The sequence below is a fragment of the Plectropomus leopardus genome, chromosome 1 (genome assembly GCF_026936395.1).
Source record: "Plectropomus leopardus strain MGB_pleo_1.0 chromosome 1, ASM2693639v1, whole genome shotgun sequence".
Lineage (NCBI taxonomy): Eukaryota > Metazoa > Chordata > Actinopteri > Perciformes > Serranidae > Plectropomus > Plectropomus leopardus.
In genome coordinates this window covers 24,450,422-24,464,139 of record NC_142176.1, presented here as the reverse complement: position 1 = coordinate 24,464,139, position 13,718 = coordinate 24,450,422, and the positions used below count along the sequence as shown (strand labels likewise).

General features: G+C 38.2%; 1 protein-coding gene across 1 annotated transcript; it reads right to left on the bottom strand.

The window, feature by feature from the left end:
• Window positions 1-4,133: 4,133 nt before the first annotated feature.
• Window positions 4,134-13,615, bottom strand: mc1r (melanocortin 1 receptor). The gene has a single exon (XM_088078510.1). It carries the CDS (start codon window positions 7,428-7,430, stop codon window positions 6,444-6,446), a length of 987 nt encoding a protein of 328 aa, XP_087934636.1. The 5' UTR covers window positions 7,431-13,615; the 3' UTR covers window positions 4,134-6,443.
• Window positions 13,616-13,718: the final 103 nt, after the last annotated feature.

Below are 13,718 nucleotides of genomic sequence, written 5' to 3'. Positions count from 1 at the left end.
AGGGTGTTACTCTATCACATTTTCAGACACGCCTTAACAAGAAAATCAATTAAAGAGATGATTTTGTGAGACTTTTGCAAATACTTAACCCTCGTGTTGCCCTTGGGGTCATTCTGACCCCAAATGAAATCCTTTGCTGTCAAAATATACTTGTTAATACTTATGTGGTAAACAAGGTCTGTTGGCCCTTATTTCCAAAAAGAAGGGGAAAGTGTGCGGCAATGAATGTGTGGACTGAAGTAAGACTAAAGGTGTAACACAGAATTGATTGACAATTTATACAATATGCTTTAAATAACAGTCAACCAGGCGGGGTCATTTTGACCCCAGAGGACAAAAGGTGTATGGCAACCGGGAGGATATCGGAGGCCTAAATGCTTGTGAAAACTACACTTCTGTGAATTAAAATCAAATAGTAGCAGACTATACACAAATGTGACTTTTAAAAAAGGTATAGAAGCATCAGTTCCAAACTGGTTCTTGTAAACTGTGAAGTTTCCTGCTGGTTCTTGTAAACTGGAGTTTCCTGCTAGGCACAGACAAGACAGGTTTGACACATGAAAACATGACCCAATAGGAATTATGATTACTAGGGCCTATATTATTGCAAGAATTATCAAAATACTACTGCAGATTACTCCTGTATATTATAATCCACTCCAAAAATTTCAAAGCATAGTTGCTGTACATTCTGCGTATCCCAAGGACTCTATGACATGATAATATAATGCCATGGCCTATTGAATGTCCTCGTAGTGATCAAAAAAGAAAAAGAAAAGAAAAGAAGGCCCTCAAGGAGGTAGGTGTAACTGCACAACTGCATCAAATAGGATGACGTCCCTGACCTAAACACCTAAACATTTATACCAGCTGAATACAGAAAATACAGTATGGTTTGTCCATACATTTACACCAGTCTGTCAATTTGTCTGCCATGCTGTATCTTCAATACAAACACACAGTAAATGACCCCTTGAAATAAACTGAAAATTGTGGTACATAATGGCCTCCATAATATTTATATCCATCCCAAAGTGTCCATCCCTGAGGTCATGGAGACATGCTTTTTGGTCATATGGATGATTTTGATCATCACAGCTTGAGGTCAAGATTCCTCTCTGCTGTGAACAGAGCTGCTTTGTGCAGCTACATAAAGTCATAACCCCACTGTAAACACGCTGCTCTCTGTAGATAATACACTCTTTGGTCATCCTTCAGGATAATTAGCTCAATCCTAATTATAATGTATTGGCCCTTCTATTTCTGTTTCCTCATGTTTTTTATTTATGCCATTTATTTATTTATTCTGTTATTTTATTCATTTACAGTGAGAGTGTTTGTAATAGATTTCATTATGTTGTAGTTCATGTAACATAAAATAAATGCCTTATACTCAAGGTTCTGTGTTGGGCATTTTTATGATAGCATCAGAGGTTTGTTCAAAGCGGCGTCAGAGAGTGATGGCACTGACAGAGTGTCCATCATGCATCAAGCAGATCAAATCACAAAACATGTCTGACTTTGGCTTTAACTTTGAACTAACAGTTACTTGTCTTTCCCTGATAATCACCCAGGGTGTCATGGGATCAATTTTTAATTACATAATTAACTAAAAATAGTCAATGTGAGAATAAAATATGTATTCAGTAATTAAAATTTAAAGCTAAACTGCACATAAAGAAAAATGTGCAAAGTATTCATTAAATACTTATAGAGTACTTTCTGCTTCATTTGGAATTCTAATAGTTAATTTAAAATGTATTTATGAATCTCGTTCAATATTACTTTACAATATTTAGGTCTGCTTTGGTGACTTTGGCAAGTCAGCACAATTCTCAAGTACATGGACTGAATCTTTTACATTTTCTTAATTAAATATCTATCATATATTTATCGCAAATACAAGTATTTTACCCTAACAATACAAAAAAGATCACACCCACATTAACATTAGAAAAGTAGTACTGTTAAGTGATTTTTTAAAAAAACAAATTATTGTATCGTGTTTTATTTTGTAAAAGATCAAAGGTATTGTGTTACTTGTGTAAATCGTGTGTAGTATTTTGACAAAATGAGTCTTGTTCTTAAAACCGTACTTAAATAATCTTGAAAAACTATAAACAGCTAGAGAGAACTGGGCACTGGCTCCATCACTGAGAGCTGAATAAGCATCGCAATATTTTTCCTGCAGCCTGACTCATAAGATTATGTCGTATCCTTATGTGCACAAAATTAAATATTTGACTGTCCATCATAAATCATAACCAATTACACGATGCCAAATGGCACGTGCAGTCCTATCGGAGTCTGTAATTTCATTCATTCATTCATTCATTCATTCATTCATTCTGTGTACATTATCCGGTTATGCAGCCATGTTAACCGGGTGTTTTTGGAGCAGCAGCTGGAGCCGAGCCAGACAGCGCCGGTCAGGTCAAAATAGAAACTATTCACCCAAATTAAGGTCACTGCTAACTGCAGCACGGAAGAGGACAGCCTCTGTAGGCTTTCATGCTGCGCCACCGCTCTAGTTTTACGCACAGGGTAGTTTGGTTTTACGCGCAAACGGAGCTGTAAACGGAGCTCAGTATTGTGGTTGCAGCTGGAAACGTGTGATACACAAACACCAACAGTGAAACAAAATTGTCCTAAAGGATTTGATAGGTCTCGTCCTGAGGGCGACTGCTTTATTCCAAAAGATTTGTTTGGATAAACTTGGAATCTCTGTGTTAAGTTTATCTGTCTGGTGTGCGGACAAGTACAGAATAACGCCAGGAGAACCTGATCTGTTATTTCGCCTCGACACGACAATTAATAATCATAAACAAAGTTGCAGCTCAGCATTCTGAATTTGGAGATGCTCGCATATCCTGCTGCTGCTTGATGCTGACGATATTTAATTAGCTTATATATCTTAGAATTTACATTCAGACTTCACAAAATAGTTACTATGGGCCAATTTCAAATCATGATCACCAATTACTCCGCCTTTGTATGTGACTGTTTTTAATAGTGTTCGGCCTGTTTTTGTTTGTTCTTTGTGTTTTCTGTGCTCTCGACATCATTGAAAATGAGGGATTGTCCTCAATGATTTCTCGAGATTTAATGAAAATTGATGAATTAGTGAAAACTAATTCTATAAAAAAAAACAAAAACAAAAAAAAACAGGTATGGAACAAACTCCATGCAGAGGTATTACTGGGTAAAATCAGTGTAGCTGGTTTTTTTTCCTTCTCGTCTCTTTTTTTCAGGTTAATGCCCTTCATAATCCTATAAAATAATAATAATAATAAAATGCTGTAAGAAAAAGCTTTGCTTGCAAGTAAATTATTGTAAGACAAACAAAAAACAAAACACAAACCATCAGTACAAACATTACAATGAAAAGGAGATTGAGTGAAAAAAAAAAGTAAATGAATTTTGAAAAATGCAGAACTTTTTCGGCCCCAAAATACGCAGACATACTTTTTAATGACAATTTTTAATTTCTTGCTCATTCTTACCTAAAAATGCTAAAACTATGAAATGAAATGTGACCCAATTTTTCTCATGTGGCGAAACTATATATGGAACGATTCAAAACAGTTAAGATTTTTAATTTCTTGCTTGAGGTCCGGATGAGGATGGTGATTTATATTTGTTCTACTTGGAAATCCCCTCCTCTACAATGATGCTATTTATTGCACAGCAACTGAACTTGATCATGAGTTTAAAAAGAGCATTTCAAAAAGTTTTCTGTAGTGTTTTTTTTTTTCTTTCTATCAATGACCCTTCTGTTAGCTGAAAGCAAATATTATATTACAGGGCTTTTTTCCCATGAAGCAAAAAAAGTGTTTATGTTGCTATTGTATGTTTAAGTTCAATGGTGTGTTCAGTTCACACCCTGTCTTTGCTTAACATCTGCTGAAATTAAAGACACACTTTCAAAGGTGTAATGAATTGAGAAACATGAAAAGCAGTCATTGTCACCTTGTTTGGCAACTCTGGCACATCCTGTTGTGCAAACTGCACAGTCAGCTCCTATAAACATACAGTATATTCTTATCTTGTTAGCATGCACAATGAAGCCTTTGGTATGAATATTTAGTCTCTTTGTGATAAGAGCAAAAATCCATGACAATAAGTAGGGGGGATGAACAATAATAATGTTGCTGTTTTAATTTATTTACCAAAGCTTATGTTGTTTTGGCCTCTTTATTTGAGACAAATTGATAACATGTCAACAGTTTGAGGGATTATATAACACATACTCCTTCTGTACAACATAGTCATGTTTAACTGAGTTTCAAGTTCATATGATAGACATTCTCCATGTTTTTGTTACACACCTACAGCATTTATAATGTGTTTTGAATCAGGTTAACTTCAGAGCATATAGGCTGCTGAAGCACTCTGGTGCAACCTGTCTCATTACATTTACAGAGATCTTTAAAGGTGAATACAGCAGTTACGAGACAGCCTGTACATTCACTATCTTCTGTAACAACATACACATCAAGAGAAGAATACCACCAATAATGCTTGAAAAAAAAAGTAAAATTAAAAGTAAACTGAGTTCAAAATCAACTAAACAACGCACTGGATTCAGTGGTAACCAGGATTGTACAGCAGCAAATAATCTGGCATGTCTTATTCAAATAATACAATGACTACAATGTATGGTCTCTATTATTGTCAATATTAACATGCACATTTCACACAGCATGGTAATCGACATCTAATAAGTGAAACTGAAAATAAGTATCAATTATTCTGGCATGTCAGGCAGCCTAATTGCCTGAGCCTTTCATGGAAACAACATTGCCAAATCACCCCAGCACTGTACAGGAAGATTCTACACAGTTTTTATAGAGTCTAAAATGTAGGTCTTATTTACAGCAAATCCTTAGGATCAATAATAAACAGGATATTATAAGTTAAAAGAAAGAATTAAAATATTCACACTTGATGGTAAACTTCTTAATTTTCAGAGCAATATGTTTTTACCTCAAAGTAGTTTCATCCCAACTTAATCTACTGACATGTTTTACATCTGCGCTGTCTTTAGCGGTTTCATACATGTGCTGGACTTAAACATCTGCCTCAGTTACATGGACAAAAATTTGACTTAATCAAATGAGATTGTTTTATTAAATTTGTTTTAATTCCCTGTGGCGCCAGGCCCAAAGTCCCACTTATGTGACCTGCATAGCCAGAAATGAGGCTCCAAATGGTTTGGAAGTTGGAAAACCACAAACACTTCCAGAGATAAAACTTTGATGTGCTTCATCCATAAATCCTGTCATGGGCCTCAGGCCACCGCTAAACGAGGCCATTCATGTGATTTCGCTTATTATTATTTTTAAATTCAGTCATCCTTATACTTTTTTTGACGGGGGCATTTAATGTCACACAGCGCAGCCAATTAGAGTGCAATGAGCGTTTTTAATATGCTTCAAGACATTTAAAGGCTAACAACAACCCTTTTCTCTTTGGCGGTATTTCATCTGTTTTATTGCCCTTTTTGTAGCACGCTTGGACAAATTATCTGGGTCAGTTAATTTTAACATGAAGCACATTATTTGGTTTAACTAGAGTAAACACTATTCTTTCTGGTATAAAGCGCTTCTCTCTTTCGGATGATAGGCAAAGATGGTAATTACAGCAGAAAGAGGCGGCGTTGAAATGCCTGTCCATGAGCAGCAGCGTCAAACACCAGACCTCACATGGGATTTGTTTCTTTACAACACATCAAACCATCTTTGAAGCTTTGCGTGTGAAAGGTTCTTCAAAGTTAAGTTGACTTGAACAATGAACTCCCTGTAAAACAGACCCAACTTCTGCCATCATGCAGAGACATTTGTTCAGGTTTTTTTTTTTTTTTTGGTCAGAAATAGTCCATTAATAGGAGCCGCAGTTATGTACATAATATGCCTGGTAGCCATAAAATGTCCGCTACAATACGTTACACTACACTAACACACAGTTTTATTTCAATGGAAAAAGAAATTAAGCTCAGAGATGAATTGTAACATATTTCCAGTGCGGGTTTTCACTTTTTTCCTTGATTTCTTAAAAAGCGTCAGAGTAGATACAGATCACATATTTTGGTAAACCAAGACAGGCACTTAATACAAGAAAATCCAAGATGATTCAGAGAGAAAAAAGACTTGTTTCAACAAAACTCCAGTGCTTGACAGTTACTATAATTTAGTCCAGTGTCTTAACTAAGAGAGTCATTATTGGATCAGATGGTTCACAGTGTGGGGCCCAGTGCACCTGAAAAATAACCATGACATCCATGATGAGATGTCAAGAAGTATTTATCTGTAGCGCACCAGCATCGCCTGCCACCATGCATTACGGCTTACTTCGGCTTCTGACACAAAGTTCATTCAAGAAGATGAGGTAACCGACATTGCCGATAACTTGGTGCTCGTGCTCTTAAATGTGCACGCTGACACTCACACGCCGAAGCAAAATGAACACAGCACGAGCTCCTGCAGGGTTTTACGCAGCTCCTGGCTCCGGTAGGCGTAGATGAGCGGGTCGATGAGTGAGTTGCAGATGATAAGGATGAGGAAAAGGTTAAAGTTTCTGAAGAAACAGTTGCAGAAAGGACTGGTGGGGCAGGTGAGGATGAGGATGAGGTGAAGGAAGAAGGGGCCCCAGCATATAATGAAGACCCCAAGCAGTATGGTGAGGGTAATCGCTCCTTTCATGCTCGTGGATTGACGTCTGCTTTTGTGGAAAGCCACGATGCGCCGCGAGTGCAGGTGAGCCAGGAGGAACATGTGCAGGTACAGCACGGCGTTAAACACCAGAGTGGTGCAGAAGAAGGTAACGAGACACACAATGACGGCGTTGTCGGTGTGGTAAACGATGAAGAGGATGCTGGAGGTGATGCTGGCCAGCCACACCACGGCGATGATGTTGACGGCGCGCTGCGTGGTCATGATGCTGTGGTAGCGCAGCGCGTAAAAGATGGTGATGTAGCGATCCGCGGCGATGGTGCACAGGAAGGAGAGCGAGGACACCACGGAGCTGCAGATCATCACGTCGATGACATTGTCCAGGTGGCGCAGCATACCAGGGTGCATGCCCATCAAGCCATTGTCGTTTAGAAGCAAGAATATGGTCTCCATTACGTTGCTGACGCTGACCAGCATGTCGGACACCGCCAGGCAGCAGATGAAGTAGTACATGGGCGAGTGCAGGTTGCGGTTCTTGTAGATTGCCAGAACCACCAGGATGTTCTCCACCAGACTGATGAGCCCCAGCGCCAGGAAGAGCTCCTGGGGGACGTGGACCTGGACGCATCCAAACGAGTTTCGCTCTCCCATGGTTGAGTTGGTTTCATTCTCCAACATGAAGTCACTTAGCGGGCTGAAGTCCGCGTGGAGGATGGAGGGGTTATGATAGGACCTGTTGGTCGTTTCCGTGTCGGACATGACTTCAATACGATGACTTGGGCAGCAAGTTTCACCAGTTTTCTCTGTGGTTTGGAGAGTGCTTCAGCATCAGCTGTAGCACCACAGTTGGTAAAAATCAAGCGAGATTTTCAGGTGTTGAACTCATTAAACATCCATAAAGCGCCTACCCAAACCCTAATAACAAAACGAATTGATATAACTGTTTATTCCAACTTGGCTGCAGGGGAAAAGTCGCATTAACGCACCGCAGCAGTCCGCAGTTTGCGCGTTCTGGAGAAAGTTGTCTTCTGTCTTATGGGTGCAACTTATTCGACACGAAGATCCATACGATGTGCGTCTCCATAAAAAAATAAATAAAAAGCGCTCACAATTCAAAGTTTAGTTTCACAGGAAGGCCAGGCATCTGCAAAACTCGTTTAATCCGCTCATACTGCTCCGACATGGTGAGAATGGAGTGTCTTCGATATCACGGGAAGTGGAGGATGAGACTTGCTGGAACTTTTCTCACAATGATGCTGGATACTGAAGAACCACAGGCGCCTCCTCCTGCTCTCACGCAAACGTCAGCTGGGCTGTGGTCCTGTATCAGATACTATTGCAACAGTTTGGGGAAAATGGGGAGTAGAGCAGGGTGGTGATGAAAATTGTTTAGAGTGGTATTCAAAACATTTATCCCATATGTTTGAATATATGCTGCTCTATCAGCATGTTAGGAATGTGGTTTAATAATGACAGTAACAGATTTTCACAAAGAACACCTATGTGCACACGAAACACCACTTAACCAGTCAGGCCCCTTCTTGAGCCTTTCTTGTCTGCACTGTAAACTTTTTTATCTGTGCATACAAACTTTAAGGTGCACTTCTCCAAAGCTCTTGAATCTGCAGTTTGCCTATTATAATGGTTAAATTACGATTAAAGGAGATTTTCACACATTTTCAGGTGTTTCTGACTCTCTTACTGCCCTTACACTTACACTGACATTGTTTTAAGATGGAGTCTCTTTGTGGCCTGTATTAACAGCAGAAAAAATTAAAGCAAACAAAAAATACTTAACTGTGAATATAGGGATGCCAGTATTGTTGTGAAACAGACATGATAAAATATAAATCTGTGCACTGTAAAATCTGACAAGATGATTCTACTTTTAAAAAAATCTAGGAAACCAATTGCCTTGAAAAATGTAAGTAAAAACAACTATTAATCTAAGTATTCGCTACTTTAATTTTTAAAATTAGATAAAATTTGGTTATATTTCCTCAATTTTGTGAAGTTATTGAAATTTAAAAATTTAATTAAATCAATCTTTTTAAGTTTTTAGCAATTTCAGTAACTCAAGTTTACTGTGATCTCCCAACTTTGGCAAATTCCTTTTTGTCAAGAACGAGGTAAGTCTGAATAAGTTGATTTACTGAAGTTGTTAACACTTAGAAAGAAGGTAATTTCACTTGTCATTTTAAGTGAAACAACTTCACAAAATTAAGTAAATACTGCTAAATTTCAAGTAAACTTAACACTTTGGGAGAAAATTAGCATAAATTAAGATTTTTAGATTAATTTAAAAATTCCACTCATTTGTTGTCCAGTCAGGGTTATATTTAACTTTTGAAGTGTGTTGTGTCATAAAAACTGTAAATAACTGAGCATTTCATCATTGTTGACAAGGATCCTGCGAGCAGAGGAACTCTTCTTCCTCTGTCAATATAGCGTGCACTGAGGAATTTATTGCTTCAATTAACTGTTTGCCATCAACACTGATTGTGCATCCACATAATTACACACAAGGGGACTTACATACACTAACATGAGCAGCAGCACAGTCTACCATTTTAAAGAACAGGGAGGCTCGGATTACACAACGACAGACACACAGAGGGAGTGTGACTCCTTTCTCCGCTCAGGACGCCATTACACCAGTATTTCTTTACATGGAGGTCTAACTGTCAATGAAGCAGTGGTGGCAGTCACATTAGGCAGTCGCTGCTCCACACACACACATTGCTCCCTATGAAGAACTGATATGAAAACCTTTCTATACTGCCCACGATCACATGCAAAGTTTACACAACCTCAAACATAGCTCCAGGTGGACTAGGAACAATGACATCATTTGACAATTAAGCACAGTCACGCCGTGCTATCATGTGGCTTTCGGAGTTACAAAGTTAGTGTATGAACAGCTACTGTACTTGCAGAGGGGCATTTGTTCCATGTCTCTTTGTGACATTGAGGGCTTTAGCATGACTCTAACTTTATGTTATCTATCTTTAATTTAATTCTGCTGTAATCATTTTGGCTAAGAGATGCATACAAATACGAGCTCCAACTGGTGTGCTTATGTGACATATTTTGTCTATAAGAGGCTTGACGGGAAGACAAGATAAATATGTTGTTATGAGACAGATTCTTTCCCCTGCAAGATGAAAACCATGTGAGGGCGGTGCAGGCTGTCAGGCCGAGAGATCTCAGCATTTTACTGCAGTTTAAATTATGATGAAAACCAGGAACAGAGGATTGAAGCCCTGGGGAAATGGTGAAACATAAGTAATGTAGGACAGAAATGCTGAATATTTTGTTGGCGTGCTACCAGAAGTACAGTTATAGCCTCAGGTCTTAACTGCAGTGACTCAGCCAACATGAGTGAGGTCGTGAGTATTCTACTGAGCATGCAAAGGAAGTATTTAAATCAATTTACACATTTATAAAATATCTGCCATACTCATGCACTGAAAATAACTTGATGGACAACAGCAGACTGCTGGAAAAGTTAGGGCCTATCTCTGTGTTGTTTCATTGGGTGGAGGAAGCCACAAGTATCAAATACTGGTAAGTCGACTCAAACTAAAACGTAAGCATCTGTCCCAAACGGAGTGGGACTGAGGGGGCAGGACAGAGCAGGAAAACAGCAGACATCCTGCGGTAATAAGAAGTTGTAGACAAGAATAATAAAAAGGTTAAAAGCCCACGAAAATGTGATGAGATTGTCAGACTGCTGTTTTCTAGTGGAGGGGAGGATGTGTTAAATGATCAGCGGGTACAGCTTCAGAGAAAGCGGCTCTCCTCCACAATTTGAATGTGTCTGACTTCCAAGGAGGCTGATTTTTAGGGCTGTTTTAAAATCTTTTAAATTAATTAAAAAAGAAAAGAAATGTAGGCCCATTCTTCTGGGGATAACTGTTGTACTTTTTAAAAATTTAGATTAAATATATACTTTTTTAAAAATCTTGTGTGGTCAGGGAACAGTGAGGACATGAACACAAGCTGTATTCAGAGCCTTCACTCTCTGCTAAACAACATTGTCTTGCGTATGAAAAGATGGCCAAACAATTTTGGAATTTCTCAAAAAAGAAGCTTTTAAAGAATATGTGATTGTAGGTATATAATAAAATCCTAAAAAATTCAACAAATATCAGGAAAATTAATCTCTGATGCAAAATTTACAGTTAACAACCTGCTTAATATTCAATATAATTGTTAACCTAAGAAACTTCCTGCATTATGCATTTGGGTTAGTTGTACAGTTTACCAGTTTTTCTCCACTGTTACTGTTCCAATTTTATTATAATATGAAATATCCCTAAACTATGTCTTCAGTTTACTCAATGATAGTAAAGAAGTCCCTGAAGAAAAAAGGTTGGGAAATACTGTATACACTCCAGCCATATACTAGGTTTTAACCTAGTCTTGTTGATATCTTTGTTTCTTCCTTTTTCGGAGACCTTTGCCCTTGCTGAGACAGAAAGACAATCTTCTAAGACCTTTCCCTGTCATCTAAAATAGCTACCATTAGCTAGCCAAGCTTAACAGTCATCTGCAGCTCAGTGCAGCCCTGACTTTAGTTTAAGTCCTGGTCCTGACAACAACCACGGCTATTTTTGGGGATTGTTATCTTACCTTTGCACAACTAAAGACTGACGTTAATTCGACAGCAGGCTGGACTCAGTGAGATGGACGAGTTTAGTCAAGTTCAGTTGAAACACCTGTCCCAGGGTGATCAAGGTGACACCAATTCTCTTGTCCCAAAGACCATACAATGTAAGACCAGGACAATGATGCCACTATTCTTTGGTCCAGAAGTGAAGAGATCCATCCACATGTGGTTCAGCATCTGAACAAAACCTAAAACCCAATGGTAAATGATTCCATCCTTCTAAGAGCCTTGGGTCCAAGTTAGGAACAGTAAGTCCTGCCGTGGGAAACACCACTTCCAAACCCTTTTCCAGGAGTTTCCCTATCTTGGGAATTAAGTTCAATTTCTGAAGAATCTGACCTCTCTACCCACTGCAGTTCATCCTGATCTGACTGGCTGTCCTCCCTCACCATCGGCTGCTCCCTCTGACCTGCCAGCAAACGGATTTGACATCCTGGACAAGAAAGATTTCCGTCTCGATGACTGGTCCATCCTATCCAAAAGTGAAGCACTCCCCATCAGCTTTTGCCAACCTCCCTAGATCCTGCGAGCAAACCTCGCCCTCACGTCATGGCTTGCTGAAGGGGACTGTGGAGAGACTCCCTGCCAACTCTGAACTGGCAAACAGTAACATCCTTCCTGGTGCTGTGTCTTCTGCAGTGGGTAGGGACCCAAGCTGCCAGTGCATGGTCGTCTAAGTGCTTTTCTACTAGTCACACTCCACAAAAAAATAGTCGTTACTGTGGAACTAATGAGGAACAAATCATTAGTTAATGGTCAGTTTCTGAGTAACTCCTAATCAAACGTCATATAGTAACTCATCACTACTGAACAGGGAGCTAATGAGGAGCGAATGAGGAACCAACCAAAAGAAGGGACACCAAAAAATGTTTCGCTACACAAATGTCATACACGACTAATCATTAGTTAATCCATTAATCGCTAATGACTAAGAGTACTGATTAGGAACGAATAAGGAACTAACTGTTCCTGCATTTCAATTTAATACTTTATCTATGGGAAAAACAACTTATTATTATAAGGTTTAGCCGTGACCAAAGGTGTCTTTGATTTGAACATGATATGTGATATTCGTGATTTAAAATATTTGACAAATGAGTAACATATATAAGATGTGCAAAGAGATTTATTTTAAATTTTGGGTTTTTATTTTGATAACTTCCGGTTAGATGATCCTTCCGGTATAAAGCGAGGGTAGCCATTTTGTTTGTTGCTGAGGGCAGATGAGGTTTGCAGTCCTCAATCATCCTTTCCGTGAATGGACAAGACCATCTCTGCATCCATCTCTGTATCTGAGGAAATGCTGACGTGGACACAGAAGGACTAAACACTGGCTCTTCTACTCTGGGGACACTGGGATCCCGAACAGTATCACTGCCCCTCTCCAACCATGCATATATTGTTGAAATGTTGTGTTTTTGTCACTCTAAACATGAGTGGTACTATTTCTCAACCGAGTAGCACGTCCGAGTGCTAGTAAATAAACTGCAATAATAATATTAGCTCCACATAGACAAGTTTAGCAGGTTTTTTTTTTTGATTAAGAAAAACTAAATGAAAAAGAATTTTGCACAGATAGGCCATTATCTCAATTTATATGTTAGATGATAAATAAAACAGTGGCACTGATATTGAAATCCTACATAGGCCTACTATTTTCCACTCTGAAGATTCATCGGAAATCAATAAGAGATTAGAGCCAATAAGCAGAATCAACAATGGCACTGGCATCAACAAAATCTAATCAGTTCTTATCCTTAATGCTTATACTTCCAAACATCTGGACATTAATTAAAGTGTGCTTTCAGGGGGTTTATGGCCTAAATTGACTCTAACCTTCTTAAAACCTATTTGTATAAAGAAGTAATTTCTTAACTTTTAGCTTATTGATTGCTGCAATTATTTTGTCTTGTTTTATTTCACTAATTTTACTTTTTCTTACGTGTCTCCTTTTTTCTCAACGTTGTTTCACTTTTTTTAAAAAATGTTTTTATCATGTTTTTTTCCCCTTTTTTGTCTTATAAAGTATCTTAAAAATTTGTAAAGTGCTATATAAATAAAATGTATCATTATTATCATTATTACTCTTTATTATTAAGATTTTAGCAATTTATTTGGTAGGAAAGCACAGTGCTCAGGGTAAATAGTTTTTTATAACAAGAGCTTCACAAATTTGCTTTACTTAACATATATACATATATATGTATGTATGTGTGTGTATTTTTTTTTTTTTACATCTGAGTAAATCTGTACAAGATGATTATGGTTACAGCATCCCTTCAACTATTAAATGTAGTTTTTTCAAATTGCTTTTATGGGCGTCAATAATCAAATATTAGTCTGTTTCTTTTATATGAAGATGGTTAAAGATCTAA